Below are 19,745 nucleotides of genomic sequence, written 5' to 3' on the forward strand. Positions count from 1 at the left end.
TCATTCTCCCAGTCCCCACCTTTGCCTTCTGCGCCTTGGGCGGTGAGGCTCGAGCACTTCCCAGTGAAGACCGAGGCAAAAAAGTCATTGAGTACCTCCGCCTTCTCCGTGTCCCGGGTAACCAGGTCTCCCATTTCGTTCTGGAGAGGGACGACATTTTCCCTTGTCTTCCTTTTATCCCTGACGTACCTGTAGAATCTTTTCTTGTTGCCCTTGACGTCCCTGGCCAGATTTAATTCTATCAGGGCTTTAGCTTTCCTAACCTGGTCCCTGGCTGCTCGGACAATTTCCCTGTATTCCTCCCAGGCTGCCTGTCCTTGCTTCCACCCTCTGTAGGCTTCCTTTTTGTGTTTGAGTTTGTCCAGGAGCTCCTTGTTCATCCATGCAGGCCTCCTGGTGTTTTTGCCAGACTTCCTCTTTGTTGGGATGCATCGCTCCTGAGCTTGGAGGAGGTGATACTTGAATATTACCCAGCTTTCTTGGGTCCCTCTTCCCTCCAGGGCTTTGTCCCATGGCACTCTACCAAGCAGATCCCTGAAGAGGCCAAAATCCGCTCTCCTGAAGTCCAGGGTAGTGAGCTTGCTGTGCGTCCTCCTTGGTGCCCTAAGGATCTTTATATGGATTACTTCCAGTATTTCCATATTTTCTGAACAGTCCCGTCCCCCCCCGCCCTATATTTTGAGTTTTTCATTTCAACTTGAATGAGAAAACAACCCAAGAAAAATAAAGAAATTTCTAGTATACATCTGTTTTGTAACCATCTTTACATCTATCTGCAGCCTTACAGCTCTTCTGTTTTTAGAATAGAATAGAATATTTTCAGTTGGAAGGGACCTATAACAATCACCTAGTCCAACTGCCTGACCACTTCAGGGCTGACCAAAAAGTTACAGCATGTTGTTTAGGGCATTGTCCAAATGCCTCTTAAACACTGACAGGCTTGGGGCATTGACCACCGCTCTAGGAAGCCTGTTTTGCCTCCTAAGATGCGAAAGAATAAATGAAACAAATTGGGAAAAGAGCTGTGAGAGGGTAAGAAAATGCCACACTGTATCACAGATGGGAAGAAAATACTCTGTGCTCCTGAAATAGAGATGGTAGTATACACTTTCCACTGATACCAATAATCTTTCCATTAGTTCCACTACCATGAAAGACCAAATTCCATACATTAAATCTGCAAAGATACTTAAGAGATGGTCCAGAACACTTGAAAAGCAAATAAAGCCTAGAAGATGATTTTAATATATTGCTTATAAACCCACAATGTAAGATCTGAACATAAATAGTTTAAAATACTCTGTCCCTACTGACCTTCCCCTAATATAAATGCATAATACATTCCATTAAATGAATCGCATTTAGATTTTCGTTGAGTAAAAAAAGAAAATGCTTCTTCAGGAAACGCATGAAGATCTGGCTGCTGCTGGAGGCACAGGAAAAACTTTTTTTGCAAAACACAGGAAAATATTATGACTGATATTTGTAGTTACCAGGCTGAAATACAAATCTTAGGCTATATTATCAATCTCAGTGGTAAAGCTCAACTGAAATCAGAGAAGAAACATCTGCTAAAGATCTGCCCAGTGAAATGTTCTTAGCACAACCAGCCAGTATCAGCAAGACACATGCCCTCATTTATAATGAGACATGCAATTACTTTGCATTCATATCATCTATCTTTAACACATCAGTTGTTATATATTGCCAAGAAAACAATACTGGACTTAGCAGAGAGTGTCCTAATAGTCAAGGTATGACAAAGCCCATGTTCTGACACCTGTTGAAAACTACACAAATACTTGTTTCTATCTAGCACTTGGATAACTCAGGTGATGTAGGCCATAAGGTAGTGGGAAGTTTCATATAATGACAGAGTAACTTCCACAGGGAGGCCATCACATTCAGCCCTCCACTTGCAGCAGATTCTTTATATATTGCAATGTCCCGTATGATATTAGAAGTAAAATATATTTATATATCTTTATTTCTGTGGAAGTTTAAGAGAAGGATCATTTGGTACTGATGAGGCACTAAACTTCTGCTCCCAAATCCTTGCTGTTGCTGGCTGATACAGTTCTTGAGAGAAATCAGAATGGTCTATATACAGAAAAGGGGAAAACAAAAACATAGAAAATATTTCTAATGGTTATAAATGTACAGACTCTTAGAATGTATTATTCTTATCTGAGAGGAATGTGACGTTTATGAACAACCATGACTTTGAAGTATTACACGGGAGTTATTCCTATCGAAGATCCAGGACACCTCCCTGATTGCGTCTGAATGATATAAGAAAACATAAGGATTCTGAAACACAGCAAAATACAGACTTAATATTAACATGCACTTGCTGGCTTTAATTCTTACACACAAAAACCAGACAGATTGTTTGAGTCAGAGCAAAACTGACACATATTTCAGTGGTATGCTACGTTTTTCATAATTTAAATGTGCTAAATATACCTAGACTCAGATAAGAAAAACGTCATTAAACAAGTCTGCAAGAGAGAGGCTTCCACTGTTCTTTCTTACCTGTTAGTGACTTTGATGGTTTTCAGACCTAATATATTTGAAAAATTTCTTTGATTAAAGACAGAAAGCCACATGCCCTCCTGATTTACACCCTGTATAATCTTGCTAAGGAAAAATCAATTATAAGGCAGACATGATATTTCTGACCCACTGTTTTACTTCTAAATGATTATACCCTTTCACGTGGTAGTTAAGAGACCTGTAAAGTGTATTGCCTATGAAACTCCAGCTGCTGTGTAGAAATAAGTTCTTCAACAAGGCTATACTTTGCAGGAGCAAGTAAGCAGAAAGTGTCAGGCTGACTCAAGTATTTCAGCAGAAAAGGCTGAGACAAACTGGAGTAAATCAGACGGGTGTTACTATAAACCAACTGCAGGCTTTTTTTTGGTTACTATAAACCAGCTTCATACTTCTAAAAGTATGGACAGTAAGTAGGTTGCAGATTGAAAAGGAGGCACTTGGAAGTGTGAAAAAGCTCCCTTGATATGGCCAGGGATAATTACACCAACAGGGCAGCAGGGAAGGTTAGGTCTTGTGCTCCCAGCTCTTCCAAACGGGGTTTAACCTGTCCATGTCCCCGTGGCCAGGTGCAGCAGCAGCACACATGCCAGCACACCTTTGAACTCGCCAAGTTGTATTTTGGGCTAGTGGCCAATGTATCTGTAGGTACCATAACAGCTCTGCATGCTTTGTAGCCTCTACACCAGCGGTTTAAGCAGACTGGGGTTTTGTTTGTTTTGTTTTTCCCCGAGTATGGCCAGGATGAGTATCTATTTCAACTCAAGAGAAAAGAACAAGGATTACAGCACGAATGCCAAACACACAGCAAATCTTGCAACCAAGATCAAGTAAATCCATTTCAATACTGGCAACACCACTAGCAAACCGCAAAATATTGCTGAAAGCCAGATATTGCTCCATAGACACATGGATAATTATACTTTACGTAATTGACACAGATCAGAGTCCTTCTAGAACTAAAATCAAAAGTCATTTAGGGAACGGAAGTGTCTACCATGTTATGACTAATCCTGAAATAAAAAATACCAATTATTGGTAATGATACAGTTATGCACAGCCCATACTTACACACTGAAGTAAAATGTGAAAGGGGGAATCCTCTGGCTTTTTCAATAGAAATCAAATAAATGTTGAGTGTACAAATTGACCATTTTTAAATGCAAAATCAATTGAAAACACTATCAAAAAGGTTAATTTTGGTGTACAAGAAGTTATACACTTTTCAGATTAATATAATTTGTATAAAAAACAGGCATTGACTCATTCTTCAAACATTTTGTAATCCTGCTTAAATCACTTCTTAAACATTTTGAGAGACTGCAAAATATTTGAGCTGAAAATGAAATCATTTGATATAAGTGTACTCGATAAAGTAATATTTTTCACCAGTTTCCTTAACAGTGTAAGTTTATATATGACTCCAGTTAATAGGTCTGATTCAACCTCTCTTAAAAAAATGTTATAGATTTTTCTCTGCAAAAAGACTGCTCTCCTTTCTAAAGATCAATTGCACCAGTAAAACGAAGAGCAATTTCATTGGACATTACAGCTTTCTTTAAATCTTGGGCTCCATAGATCCAGACCTATAACCCTCATATGTGCTGACACTCGGTACGATCACTGGCATGAGTATGAATTTGCAATAGCGGACACAGCAACACTGACATACTCAATCTGCAAAAGACGTCAAGGCTTGTACTGTCCCCATCAGTACCTCTGGAAACATCTTTCTTGATTAGAATGAAATACTTTTGCTGTTCATTTTTTATTTGGAAAATAACAGAATTCTTACCAAAAAATATGATCTTTTGAAACTCGTTCCTGCAGAAGGATCCATTTTTTCCCCAAGTCAATGGATACATAAACCTGCAAAAGAAAAAAAAATAAAATTAGATGACAGGAAACTGTTAATGTTGTACATCTTCAAAGACAGGTCCTATGTCACTATTAAAATGACAGCTTGCACACCAATAAAAAAAAAAATCATTACCAGGAGCTCTTTACAATGTTTTTCCGAGTAGTAACCTTTCATAGAGAAAATCTTTTAAAATATAATCTATAATGAACAAAACTCAGTGGCAGTGTCTTCTTAGAATCATAGAATCATAGAATCATTAAGGTTGGAAGAGACCTCCAAGATCATCGAGTCCAACCGTCAACCCAACACCACCATGCCCACTAAACCATGTCCCTAAGCGCCTCATCTACACGTCTTTTAAATACTTCCAGGGATGGTGACTCAACCACTTCCCTGGGCAGCCTGTTCCAATGTTTAACTACTCTTTCAGTAAAGAAATTTTTCCTTACATCCAATCTAAACCTCCCCTGGCGCAACTTGAGGCCATTTCCTCTCGTCCTATCGCCAGTTACTTGGGAGAAGAGACCGACACCCACCTGGCTACAACCTCCTTTCAGGTAGTTGTAGAGAGCAATGAGGTCTCCCCTCAGCCTCCTTTTCTCCAGGCTAAACAACCCCAGCTCCCTCAGCCGCTCCTCATAAGACTTGTTCTCCAGACCCCTCACCAGCCTCGTTGCCCTTCTCTGGACACGCTCCAACATCTCAACATCCTTCTTGTAGTGAGGGGCCCAAAACTGAACACAGTATTCGAGGTGCGGCCGCACCAGTGCCGAGTACAGGGGCACGATCACTTCCCTGCTCCTGCTGGCCACACTATTTCTGATACAGGCCAGGATGCCATTGGCCTTCTTGGCCGCCTGGGCCAAGAAGGCCAATGGCATCCTTGTTTACCGTGAAAACAACTCACAATTCATTTTGGGTCAGACTCTTTTTTACCTCAGCATGGTTACACAAGAAGGATGGTAAAAGGACACTTTTCTTCTCCTTCTTCCCATTCATTGACCAAACAAGCACAAATGTTCCCTTTATGCTTCAAGCCTTAATTCCATCAAAAATACTTATGCCAGGAAGTTAATGGATTTAAAACTCTGCTAAAATAGGACCAAAAGATATTAGAGAAATGCTTAAGAGATTTGATGAGGAGAGATGCACTTAAGGGCTGGCTTCATGGATACCAATTTGTGACCCGTGAGAAATGGTCACTCAACAGAGAGGCAAAAGATGTCCTGGAGGAGAAGGACTCCAGCTCCACCTTCCCTCTGAACAGTTCCCCCCGGTATAAAAGCAAATGCTAATAAGATGGATGGATATCAAGAGTGCAGATGAAAGCTGTTTTCCCTAGAATAAAGTGGGATATAAAATAGCTATTCAAAAATCCCCTTCCTTCAGCATTTGCCTTCATAATGTGTTTCCTCTAGTTAAAACAGGAAATATCTATCGGACTTCTAAAAAAACAGATTTAAAGCCCCCTGCTGTCTGTATGCATTTCTTATTTGATCCAATTTACATTTGATGGCTTTTCTCCTAATATGCCTAATAGGGAAAAAAAGGCAAGTAAAACTGTTCTTCTCTGATGTGGGAATAAGTCACCAGTTCAGTTGCTGATTGTTCTGGGGAAAGTGTTTTATGAGGACTAGTAAGAAATGTTTTCGGTTTAAAATGACAGGTTAAATGACAAATGAAACACCAACACCCCCCTCCCCCCAATTACGTATTATGTTTCACTACAGAAAAATGGCAATATTAGTATGTAAAAGCTGAGGTAACTTATCTCGGCATAAACTCTATGGGTAAATTTACTAAAATTTGAATTAGAGATAAAACAGTATTTCCCAGTTACTCTGCACTTCACAATGACTGGGCTTTGTCCCACTGCATGCTCAATTAAAGCAGGTAGACCACAGTGCAGGTAAGAACGTACAGTCAGGACTCGGATTGCTTACTTTAGTATTCACTCAGTCAACGCATAGACAGAAATGATCAGGGATCAAAAAGTCTTCAACCTCAGATCTAAATACTTTAATGATGAGGCTGCAGAGCCAGGCTCCCGATTTCTCTGCTAACCTTCTGATCTTAGTTTTATTATGTGGGTTAGGGCTTGCTACAACCAGTGTATTTTATAGCATATAGCTTAGAGCAACCTCCTGGAAGGGAGGGATGTGGCTTTGAATGGGCTAGACTGTGCAGGATGGAGAACCTAAGCTGCTTCTTCAAACATTTGTCACCACAGGCATTACAGAAAAGATAACCAGTGGTTTGACCATCTTTCTAAAAGGGTGGACCCTCTTCAGCTAGTTACCTGCCTCAGTAGACTGATATAAATCTGGAAGAGATGATCATTTAAGACACTGCCCTAACCCTAGTGTCCAAGCAGCAAAGACAGCCAAGAATTCAGAGTTTCCTGGCAAGAGGGAGAAGAGCTATTTAGGATAAGGGACAACACTGGCACATGAACAAAGGGATATAATTTTGTCATGGATGAATTTCAGAAGAAAGTGAGAGAAAATTCCTGCCGTTAGAACAGTGATGCCTGTGCAGTAGGGGCCAAAAGAGACCAAACCAAACTCAAACCTCCACCACCAAACCCAAAATACCTCCCCTCACATACATTTAAGACTGAAGTCTGGGAGCTTATGAATGGTTTGGTTTAGTGTAGGGGGAAGCCCTTGCAATCTTACTGCAAGGAAGAGTGAAATAGGACTGATAAGGCACATTCAAACTGAGAGGAATTTTTAACTGATGCACTATTTGAGACAAATAAAAAAAAAAAAGGGGTAACTAACTAATGCATACACTCAACTTCCTTTGATTAAAAAAATGACCCATATGTGTTTTGGTTTTTAACAGGTAGATACGATAAAGCTACTAAATGAGATTAGATATGACGTGAAAACAGTTATATTAGTGGACAGCTAAAATCTCTGGCTTCAGCAAACACATCTAATAGATGTTATAATTCTGTTTATTGCCACCCGTGTAATAAATGTGTGGAATCACTCTTTTTAAAAATTGAAAATGTTTTGCCATTCTTTAATCTTTTCAGTTTCCAAATGATTAAAATCTACCGCATCCCTGTTGAGTTTTAAAAAAATCCAGAAGCATTTATATAGACTCAGTCAACAGCTGATTGTTATTCATTATAACTGAGGTAGCCAGAAAAAGAAAGTATAGATTTGAGGCAGTAAATGGATTAATCCAACCACATTGACTGGATTTGCATTCATTTATAGTGTCAGCTAGAGGCTAGAGCTTTATTTAAACAGAATCTAGGGCTCTGAATGAAAGAATAATGCATATTTTGCAATATAAAATAAGCTCTAAATCAAATCAGAAGGTGTGAGAAAGGCCGCGATGCTCCCGTAGACAGAGAAGCCTGATTGCTATTTACAAAGGACGTGATCCTGTATTCCTTGTATTCTCAAAACTGCCTTTTTAAGAAATCATTTGAGTTACAGGAGGTAACGGCTTCTCCTGAGTTTTAGATTGTGTTACATCCTGATACTACACTGATCAGGATTTCTTTCACTGAACATAAAGTTACTTAACTCAAAAGCCTAGAGTATACCATCTCCTTAGGCCAAATTCAGATCAACACTATCTCTCAAGACCATTGATTTTAGTACAGTGACCTCTTTTTATGTCAAGTTGCAATTTTCATTTACAGCTCCTCCTTTGCCAACATCACTTCATCTTCATATCCCTGGCCAGGCCAAATATATCAGAACTTATACAAAATTTAAGCAGGTTACTGACCCAGTTATAGTCAAAGGCATCCTTCATTCCTACACATCTTAGATAAAGATGTAGGACTTGTCCAGTAAGCCTTTATGATGTCATATTGAAAGCCTGAGAAAAGTCTATCAGATTGCCTAACCCTTCCTGCTACTAATGCAGAGCTATTCTTTACTGAATATTATGTAGGTTTTTTTGTCCAGTCACTTTTTAGATGTGGCAAATAATAGTATCACCCCATTTGGAAGATGATCCAAGTATCAATTGCCTGAAAATCTCCCTATCACGCATAATTCATCAAAACACGAAGCAAATGCTTCACTTGGTGCTCCTGCCCCCTTCTCTTTCCTGGCAAATATTTCTACACACTTGTTGTGGCTGGTCATCTTCTTCAATACACTTAAACATTTCTGCCATTTAGTTTTTCAAGACATTTCATCTTCTAACTACACAAAATTCAGGAATTATATCTATCATCAGAAACAAAAGTCAAAGTGAAAAAAGAGCTTTTTCATAAGACAGGCTTTTCATAACTTCAGGCTTCCCTGAAGTCTTTGGTTTACATAACATGCATTCAACACATTTGTAATTGTGTTAGGATTTCAAATTGAAGCTGCTAAGTAAAATATTTCATGTAATTTGTGACTGAGTTTGGTTTGCTATATTTTTATTCTAGTTCTATCCTTATTTGCAAATGCCTGTAAACATGAATTGTTTTGGGATCAGCTATTAATTTATATGTCCCAGAAAATATCCCAAAGGATGACGACTTGATATAACATCACTGAAATCAGTGCAGTAGTTGGTTGCAGCATGAAAAACTTGCTCTGACTACTCTCACCACCTAAATATAAACCTTCTGTGAAGTCTAACAAGAATTAAAATGGACTCGAGTTCATCTAATCTCAGCTTGTAACAGGAGTAATGATGGAGGTGAGTCAAGACCACTACTGGGACCAGAATCACAGTGACTTTACAGCTACAATTTTGGCACTGTGAAAAAGAGGTGAACGACACACATACAGACTGTGTGCTCACTCATCAGTGTTTAGCCTAACCCATCCAGAAAAATGACTTTATAAATTAACCGTAAAATCTGAAAGATGGTCAAAATTTACAAACCACATGATACAACTCCTGAATCTGAAAGTGGTATAAATACATAATGAGAGGGAGAATTATTCTACATTTCGCCAGACTCAGTGATTCCCCAAATCCTCTTCTGCTGTACAACTGTGCAGTTTATTTTATATTACTTTATTTTACATCCCATGAATGGCCTTTGGAGGCACTATTTCAGCTTCGTTAACTTTCTACTACACTATAAATTATAGAGCAATTGCTTATGGTCACTTTCTAGGAAGGAGCACATTCCAGAGGTAGTATTTAACTATATTGTACAGGAGGATAAATATTACTAATATCCATATCAACTGAAAATGCCAGGATTGAAATTACTGTAAAAGCAAAGATTTGGACATGAATACAATAAATACTTAAATAAGCCTCTCAAAAAACGAATATGGTTCCCTTCTGGGCAGCTGATATTTCATAAAACCCAACACTAATCAGCGTATAATAACTGTTTTATATCTCCTTAACAAAGTAATTCCTAAATTTCAAACAAATGCAATATCTTCAAGTTTTACCTTGCCTTCCTTGGTATAAGCAAGTACTTTATCTTCTTCTTTCGGGTGAAAAAGGAGAGTTTCCACAAAGAAAGTAATGGGTTGTTTCTGGAAAGTGGCTCCTTCATCCGTGCTTATGAAAAGGCTTTGGTCACGGTCATTATGGGAAGAACTTACAAGAATTATCTAAAAGATAAAACCGACAACATATATTCAGAAGACTGTTTTCTCTATAACAGACAACACAGCCTTATTTTTCTTGTGTAAATGTCAGATTTTGTACATACCTTACCTATCAAAATTTTATGGACAAGAAACTCAAAAGCATCTAAGAGGTAAGGACTGCAAGATCCTATTAATCTTCCCTGACCAAATCTGTGAATGTTAAATTCTATAACGTCTCTTGCAAATCACACCAAATTGACCACACCCCTCATCTCTACACAAAATGACTACCTTGCATTTTGGTCTTCGTGCAAGGTTCATGAGCCCACACATGAGAAAATCTTCAGACTAACCAAAAAAGTATTAATACTGGTAATGACTCATTTAACATGTTCATATAAATACATCACTTTATCTAGAGAGGCTGCCTTTATAAATACTAAATGTAAAAATCATCACTGTTATATCAGAAGAATGACCCAGGAGAAAGAACTAGTTTATAACACCTCCCCATTGCTTCCTCCTGCTGACACATTTCGGATAAAACGGCAATTCACTTTGATGCAGAAAAATATACCAATCAATTATTTGCAGTTCTTTCTCAGGTCCAGGTAATACTTTGACTCAAACATAGTAATAGCTTGAGCTGTCTCCTTGTGTGAACTTCATGTCAGGCTTTCAGCAACAAAGAAATTCCCCACATAATCTAATCAGAATTTCACTCTTCAACTTCTTCAGCTTTTGCAGTTGGCCTGCATGGTATAGCATGGTTCTAAAAATGCCAGTGTGAGGAACCATTTTTATTGTCTTTCCAGATCAAACAGGCCCAGTTTGCATTCAAAAAGGTGCCTTTATTAACTGATAGCTTACAAAAAAACCCATGGATTTTCAAAGCCCAGCTGGGCTCTATTTGGCTCACACTTCAAAAACAATTAAAAAAATAAATAAATGCTGAATTCAAAATGTATTTAGAATATTCAGCAAATAATGCAGAAGACATCACAGAATCCTGATCACTGTGATACAGTGACTGTAAATTGCTTACAGAGATAAATGGCAACGAGTTATGCAAACAGAATTACAATAATGTGAATACAGAGAAGGAAATACATTAGACAAAACAGTACAATTTTAATGTAGTCACTTTTTTAGAGTAAAGCTGAAGTTAAAAATTTGAAATTTCTAATGAATTACACAGATATGACAGCTGGACTTTTACTGCAATTGGTCTTGGGGGAAAAACTATAAATACAGTATTTGTAGATGCTCTACTTTGACAGGTTACTTAAGCATGCGCACTTGTACTTGAAGCACATACACAGTTGCACTAATTTCCGCATAGCTTTCATATACCTAAAATAAGGCACATATCAAAGTACACTGCTGAACAAGAGAGACGACCGCACATACTTCAGGGTCCATGGTCCACCGCTGAAACCCCACACTAAAGCATATATTAAGCCAAACCTACTTCTATTAGCTGTACGACTAGGTCAGTAAGAAGAGCGAGATAATAACCCATAACCTTGCTATGATCTTGTATTTTTTTTAATGATATACTTTACCCAAGAGTAGGAAACTGTCTCATTTTTATTGGAAAGCCTCCATAAATGATACCTTCACAAATGCCATCGCTTATTCCTACTGTATCCAATGGCTTCCTGTTTCTTGGTAAACTCTTCAAACAGTATCTGCTTAATTTATTTCTCTATACACTCCAAGTATGCTGCTGGTGGCCTAGATAGCATTCAAAGACTCTTGTAACACACTCATTTGGCAAGTTTTCTGCAGAGGGCACAACATCAACCTAAAATTGAATGTGCTGCCGTGTGCTGCCCTGTCCCTTTGCTTGCATCGCAAGGTCGAGTGAAGAAGCATTTGTGCCCAGCACAGAGATTTGTACTAGTAAATCCACACTACCATCTGCAAGTCAGGCTCAAAACATCTAGTTTTTCTTGGAAATAAATGAATTCAAACTATCTGCACGCTGAGTGAGCTACATAGCACTCAATCCTGCTGGTTCCTGACCAGATCACAGAAAGAAGGACCCAGTCCTGGGCTAAAGTAAATGCCACAAGCAAGGCTGCAGTGCGAGCTCCACAATTCCTAAGTCCAGGCACGTCCTCGCATTTTAACACATGCACAAGGCTGGTCCTGACACCCATGCTTAGCTTGCAGTGCGTACATGTCCTTCCATGCTGTATCACTAGAAGCAGTACAGCAGTAATTCCGTATAGAAAGCTTAGTATCTTTGGATACAGTCTTCTAGTCCAAACAACACTTTCTGTAAATAACATTATCTTCATTCTCTCCTGTTAGTGTTTTTAAAAATGAATACAACTACGACAAGAAATCAGTATGGCATATACTCCAGAAAAGGCATAAACTGCACTTGTACAGAACAGTAATCTCTGGACTACAGCACTATTGTCTTGCTTTCTCTTTCCGGCACAATAAATCTTACGCTTCCAAAAATACCAAAATATTGACCTCAAAATAATAAAGGAATTAGGTTTATAAATTTGGGGGTGGTTTTCACTGCTAATGAACCCTGAGTATAGGCACATCTAAGTTTCATAATGAGGACCCAAGAGCAGCTTGCAGAGAACACCATTCTAGAAACTGAAGTCAAAAACGCAAACACGCTGTGATATTTGCTAATGCTGTCCTTCAAAAATATTATGTATCTTTCAGAGTTAAATCCATCAGAAAAATAGATTGTAGACATCTAAGCATATATGGCAGAGTCCCTAACTATACTTTTATCCACACACACATCATAATTCATTTAACAAAATATTTTGGAATTTCACTCAGTGTTCTGATTTATATTTCAATAGTTTAAACTGATCATTACATGCCAGGCATACAGATTTTCTTCCCACAGCTAGCACACTGCATGCTCAGACTTGCCTGCTGGCTAACGCTACTTATTGAGGAAAATATTCCAGAGTAAATATTGTACCCACATTAAATGCTTTCCATAACAAGTTTTATTTACTTTGCAAGTGGAACAAATAGCAAAACCTTCCTGCCAGCAACTGATGAAGGGATGCAACTGGGACATTCTATCTGGAGAGCTGACTAGCAGTGATCGCTGAGGGTTTTAACTCAAAATAAACAACTACTTGCTTGAATAATCGTGTATCCAAAAACCAGGACAGATTTTAATAACATCTAAATTTCATTTAAGCTTCTTTTAAACAACTTTTTACAGAGCATTTCTCCCTCTTGTGAGACTCTAATTTTTTTTTTTTTTAGTAAATTGTAGCTTTATATTATGCTGTTTATCCCTGACCTCACTTCTTAATCTCCCATCAGCTAAATAAACCACAATAACACATGTGTATACATTCAGATCAGACGTAAATCTACAACTTCCAATAGTTAAGCGGAGGTAAAAGAATATTTCAAGGAGATGAACTATCACATGGATTGTAAAGAAAATGAGTAGAAATAGGATATGGTGTGGATCAACAAGGAGGAAAGCAGAAAATATTTCTCATAAAATAAAGCATTCCAAAAATAAAGAAAAGCTACGCTTTTCCTCATTTCAGGAAAAGTGAGCGAGGCAGGGGGTAATATAAAAGCCAAATAAATCTGAAAATAACATAATTAAATCCATTTATTTAATCTCTCTTTCAGGATTTATTGGCCAATGTGCATGTCTAACTATTCCCTCTACTGGGTGGAATCACAAGCTGAGCCCCAAAGGATAAAAATACTCTGACAGCTTAGGCTACAGTAGCTTGCGTGTCATACTTCTTCCACTATTACAGTGAACACTCAGAATAATCATAGTGATTACTAGGGAGTCTTAACTGTAGATTTGGCAGCAATTCAAAGCTATGCTGTAATTTCAAGTGGCAATAAACACAGGATATTAACATGCATCATTTGCACTGTGTCTGAAATACAACCCCCCCTCCCCTCAGTTTAGGTCCAATCAAAATGTAAGCTCAAGATACATTTGATCTTAATCAGCACTTTCTCTAAAACAAGGCAATCTTCTAACATATTACATTTGTGCTGTCTCTTTCAGCTTCAGCAACCGATCTTAGTTTTAATTCTAGCTTTTATTTTCCTTTCTGTTTCTCTAGTATTAAAATAGGAAAAAATAAAATGTCAAAATGTCAATCACAAAGAAATTTCTAGACTCACAGCATCTGACTTGCCACAGGAGATTTCTGCAGTAAGTGGTGAGAGAGATGAGACACACCATTTTTTAATTCTATAATCCTGCAGATGGTCAGAAATCAAGACACCTCATATTCCTGAGCACTCTAAACTGACCAAAAACCTCCTTTGGGCTGAGTGAGAAATCAAAATACAGAAACTCTTCATTTAAGCACACAGCAGCCATGGACTGAGAGGCCAAGCATGCCCAGGAACCACCTACACCTCTTCAGTCCCCTCCTGTAGACTGAACTCCCATTAGACACAGAGGATTTGGCTATGGGGATTCAATCCTAAAGAGTCCTGGACCGACTCCAGCAAAAACCTTAATGATGCAACCTTATGAGCCATGCCCACTAAGGTCAATTAATTTCCATTAAGAGCATGTAATGTTAATGCCTAAATGAAGGTTCTCAGCTAAACTGGAGACAAGACTTCTGGGCACAAGGCAGCACCAAACTCCTAGTGATACCATCACATAAACCTGTGTGCCTACATGAGTTTTGAAGATAAATATTCTCTGTAGCAGTCCTGCCAATCTCGGGGCAGTATTCATAGCGCTTTACAGCACTGCAGTCACACCCTCAACATTTTTCAGATTAAGGAACTAACTCATCTATTTTTCTTGGTTTTACAATTTACATTATTTATGTGTTATTAGATATGCTTGGCTGATACAGAAATTACTCTAGCTACTGGTCCCAATTGTAAATGAGATGTTGCTTCTCAGATGGCATTCATAAAACACACAAAGTGGACTGCCAAGGGCTATGATTTTTATCTTGGATGGTATGAAAGGCCTGATAACTCAAGAGTGGCAAAGCTGCAGAGTGAAATATAGTCCCTTTACTCTCACAGTGGTAAAACCAATATCTAAAGAAACAACCCAGGGTAATTCCAAGCAGAGAGTAAAATAAAATGCCTTCCAGATAGCAGTTTAATCTTGTAGATTTTCCCTGGAAGTTGCACCTAACAATCAATCTTCAAAAATGTTAGTTATTAGTGAATCTAATCACTAATGAATCACTGAAAATTAACAAGAGCTAGAAAATCAGCTTGTGTGTGCAACTGAATTGCGTAAATGCACATTGATGGAATATATATATACATGAATGTAGATACATCCCAGAACAGTATATTACTTTTCACGGTAAGCATTCACAGCTTCCTCTAGAATTTGTATTTACTTTCTCTTGAAGAGTGCCTTTCAAGCTGTCACACAGATGCATTTCAAAACAGCAACTAGTCTCTATGAGAACAGCCATAAGGGAAAGGAAGGTGGGAATGTTAAGGATGGCTCCCGAGAAATATCCGCTACACTGATCACATAATCTCAGGATACAATCAAAGGCCATATGAAGCAATCCTGGTGGGGCTAATGGAAATCATGTATTACAGTTTCGTCTCCCCTATGTTGTGGTCAGCTCATTAATCATTTGGAATATCACAACTGAAGCGGTAATATTATTTATCTAGTACCAGCAACGTATTAAGCACTTTAGGATGTGGAGTGACTATTAAGAGGTTAGGATCTTAAAATGAGCTGGTTACCAACTGGAGCAGTTGGTAACACATGAGACATGCTGAAGAGGGAATGAATATCAGAGTTAGCACCTTAACAGAAAAATGTGTTCAGAGCAACTGGATGGAGAACAACTGGCTCACACTGCAATGAGGCAAGCCTGAAATGATATAACCTGATCATAAAAGGATATAGTTTTGAAATAGTTGGCTTTCCTCTAGGGCATTCACTGTAGTGGAAGCAAGCTTAAGGGTGGTTACATATCATAATAATGAATGCCCACAGAGAAACAGCTACAAAAGTTCTGACTGATGTCGATGACCAGCCTGAAAAATCCTGCCCTGCTGCACTTGTTGGCAACCGGTATATATCTAAATCTGCCTGATCTCTATAACTGAACACCTCAAAGATGCTGATTATGCCAACTCTCTAGGGGATACCAATTACAACTCAATTCTTCAGTCTTCTTATTTAGAGAAGTTTCGGGCAGGATAAGCAAGCTGATCATTACCACTTGCCTCCATGGGAACAAACCTCATCCATCTATAACCTGCTGAAACCAAAAAATTGTTGCCACTTGACTAGTGTGGCAGCCCAAATTTTCATAAAGAATGTTCTGTTTGAAAACATTTCAGAGCAGTAACTCGTGCTGTCAGCCCAATAATTCTAAAAATCTGGCACATATTAAGCAAATCTGGTATTCCTGCAACGTACTGAGAGAGGTGTGAATATGCCAAAGGCCACAGCAGAGGGAGAGGAGTAACGGTACTCAACATCTTCATAGACAGTCCTTTCTTTAATAGCTAGTTTTTTTAGTGTTATATGTAGCTATCTTGCAAAGCTAAGATACACATACATTGTTTATCTTCTGCAAATTATGTTGGTACTGTTATGAGCAAGTAGTTAATTAATAAGGAATATCTTTAATATATCCAGTGGATCTCTGGGCATAGGTTGAACTTACACTGAGAGGAACAGAAGCTTTATTAGGTACCTAAGGTTGACATAAAGGAACCTAATACTATTTGTTACAGATACTACTTTTTTGTCTCTGTTTGAAGTGAAAACAGAAGTGTCCTTTGGTCTTCATGCCAGGTCCAATGTTAGCCTGGCTATTGCTAATTCTTCAGCAAAAGTGATCATTTAATGTACCCTTTGTACAGTTCCTACATCTAAAAAGAGCAAAACTTAATGTTGAGGTATTTTGTGGGATTATCATCATATTGATATCTTTACATATTCAAATGGTTTCATTTAGAACTAAGCATTCCAGTATACCAGGAACTAAATCGGATAGTCTTCCCCAGCATACTCAAAATCAGCAGTTTGAGTGGGAAACAGCACTGGGGGAGGCATAGCGTCAATTCTTGTCACAGCAGGGGAATGTTCCCTAACCAGGTTTCATATTGTCCATAAAATAAGGAGATTTTGCATGACTTGGAGGAAAAAAAAGGGAGTTGGATTGCACAGCAGAAATGGGCAAGTTTCACTCTTTCTCACCAACATCTCCACAAACATTAGTATTTCCCAGACAGAACAGGCACACACTGATCTTTTTAGCTTGGGCATTCACAGACTAATCTAATTCAAGAAGTTATTTTGCAGACCTCCAATAAACCTGCAAATATTTTCTGCCTGAAGACATCACAGAGCAAATATACAAAACAATGCTTCCCACATTGGATAATGGATTCACAACAAATGACTGCATATGTGTGTTGATCTAATTTAATGCAGAAACAGGTCAAACAGTTCCTAGTCACCAGCCATTCTTTTGTCGGCAGCAAAAACTGCACTAAGCTCAAAGAAAAATTACATGGATGGTAAGTAGTGGACAGGGAGAAAATACGAAGAAAAGAAAGGCAGTTGTGGTGGTTAAAAATATCAGTCATATGGGATTGATCAGGACCTCATCATCTTGTGTAATAGGTAAAACACTCATCCGCCTTAATAATATTACAAGTGTGCCTTTTGGGCTTTTATTATGAAACTCAGTTCTACTATAAGGCTGCATAAGAATTTTCTGGGAAGACTGGAAGAGGGGAGCTCTCAAAACATTACTCTGGGGAATCTCACTTTGCACAAGTTGTCCCCTCCAATCCCAAATACTCAACAGGTTCCCGGTGTTCTCACAGCCAAAGGCCATCCCATAACGTTCCCAAGATATCCCTAACACCAGTTGAGGCATCAACTTCAAGCACCTCTGTTCCCCTCTCTCCCAATTTTATAGAGCACTTCTTATGGAGATCAATGTACTTAACAACTCTGTTACAAATCATAAAGAATAAGTAGCATTTTCCAAACCCCTGTGTGTGTGTGTGTGTGCGCGCGCGCGCATCTGCAAATACACACAGATGCAACACTACGGGCTACATCCAAAGTTGCTGAAGCAGCTGGCTGAAATCACGGAGAGCTTTGAAAGGCTCTAGGGATTGGGAGAGGTTCCTTAAGAGTGGAAAACATCATGCCCATCTTAGCATCATCTACAAAGTCTCTCAGATGTGTCTCACACTGTATTTTGAATTTGTCTGTTCCCATATCTAAAGGGGTAGCTGGCACTATGAAGTGAGATGTTAAAGTCCTTACCCTTCAGGAAGCACCTGCTTCCTTGAGAACTGTAGGCGCTCTCCTTAATGGAGGTCTGGGGGTAGTTAAAGATTGAACAGCTCTTCTCTCCTAGACCACAGGGGAAAATACAAACCTGGAGGAAAGAGCTGCGCTGAGCAAGTCTTTCATATGTAAGGCACAACTGATTATGTGGTTTTGAAGGGGAAAATGGAAAGGGGAGAAGAAAGGGAGGCAGAGCAGCAGAAGCAAGCCCTGGAAAAACAGTAATTATTTTTCACTTGAATTTGGCCATATCTCCATTATGTAGGCTACAAAGCTCAATTATAAAAGCTCTTGCTATTGAAATATTTCCCCTTATCTTTGATATCCAGTCCAAATGGACTGGAAAAAAGCCCTTGAAAAGCAGAAAGGAAATGTCTTTTAAAGTAATTTTTGGTCCCATTAGGGCGAATCTCATTAATAGAAAAAGGACTTCACTGAAGAATAGAGCTTTTATATTCGGAAGCATACAGTACTGCTGTGCCTGATTCTAGGAGCGCTGCAGATAATAAACCTTTCTCCATCAGGGCTTAGATTTTTGCAGTTGTAAAGTACCCATTTTATATTGAGGCAGGGTTTTAGTAAATGCACATACCTGGCACTCATTGTGCTAGTTTTCTCCAGGTGTACTTGGGATGGGTGTTGATTTGAGCTTCTGAAAGATGATGTATAAAACTTTTTTTTTTTCTATTGAAAAGCATCGTTTTGCCATAACTGAAATGTATTGCTGAAAATTTCCATCAGAAGATTTACCAGCATTATTTCTAAGGCCCATGAGGGAATTAGGGGGAGAGGACTGTTACACCTTATGCACATAGACAGAAAAATATTTGTTGGGACAGAGACACTGACTTTGTGGATCAGTTGTTAGAGCACTCACACGTGTCGTTGCAGGAACAAGTCTTGGTATCTTCCCAGTTGAATGCTATGATTACTAAACCTTAGGTAATTCTGTACATATTCTCATATATATGAGAGAGAAAAGGCTGCACATCACCAAAACCAAGACAGAATTAGAAACAATGTTCTTTTGCTCATTTGCTAGGTCGGTAAAAATTAGGGGCAAGGGTTATTGTTTCTATGTTTATTCCCAAGCGTGTTATTTTGGCTCTCTTTCTCAGTACATTTTAATGAAAAGTTGAAAAGTGAACAGGAAAGTAAATGAAATGAATGCACAAATATTTCTACTAATCCCCATTCTCTCACTTTTACTAACATTTAAACCTCATGAAAAGTTTGTAATTAATCCAGGGGATTTTTTTTTTTTAAACATATTTTGCTGAAAATGAGAAGAGGGAGAGCTCGGATCCTGGCAGTGTGTTTACAGACTTAGAAGGCAGCTAGGAAGACTTCAGGAGCTTTTTCTCTTGGCAAGAATATTGCTAGACATTCAGCTATGAATTATGGCTGATACTGAAAAAGAAAATCCAGGTGATACTGTTATTTTTCCTTCTAAGACAGACAGCTACACAGAGCGCTCAAAACATCAGACCGAGGTTAC

The 19,745-nt window shown here is 38.6% G+C and overlaps 1 protein-coding gene across 1 annotated transcript in view; it reads right to left on the minus strand.

Moving 5' to 3' along the window:
* SORCS2 (sortilin-related VPS10 domain containing receptor 2) overlaps positions 1-19,745 on the minus strand; it is a 417,623-nt gene that overhangs the window by 111,345 nt on the left and 286,533 nt on the right. Inside the window, exons 4-5 of the mRNA XM_009328890.1 lie at positions 9,796-9,960; positions 4,349-4,422 (exon numbers count right to left, since the gene is read on the minus strand). Coding sequence (XP_009327165.1) covers positions 4,349-4,422; positions 9,796-9,960 — 239 coding nt within the window. The remainder of the gene's footprint in view (positions 1-4,348; positions 4,423-9,795; positions 9,961-19,745) is intronic.

The sequence above is a fragment of the Pygoscelis adeliae genome, unplaced genomic scaffold, assembly GCF_000699105.1.
Source record: "Pygoscelis adeliae isolate BGI_AS28 unplaced genomic scaffold, ASM69910v1 Scaffold66, whole genome shotgun sequence".
Taxonomy (NCBI): domain Eukaryota; kingdom Metazoa; phylum Chordata; class Aves; order Sphenisciformes; family Spheniscidae; genus Pygoscelis; species Pygoscelis adeliae.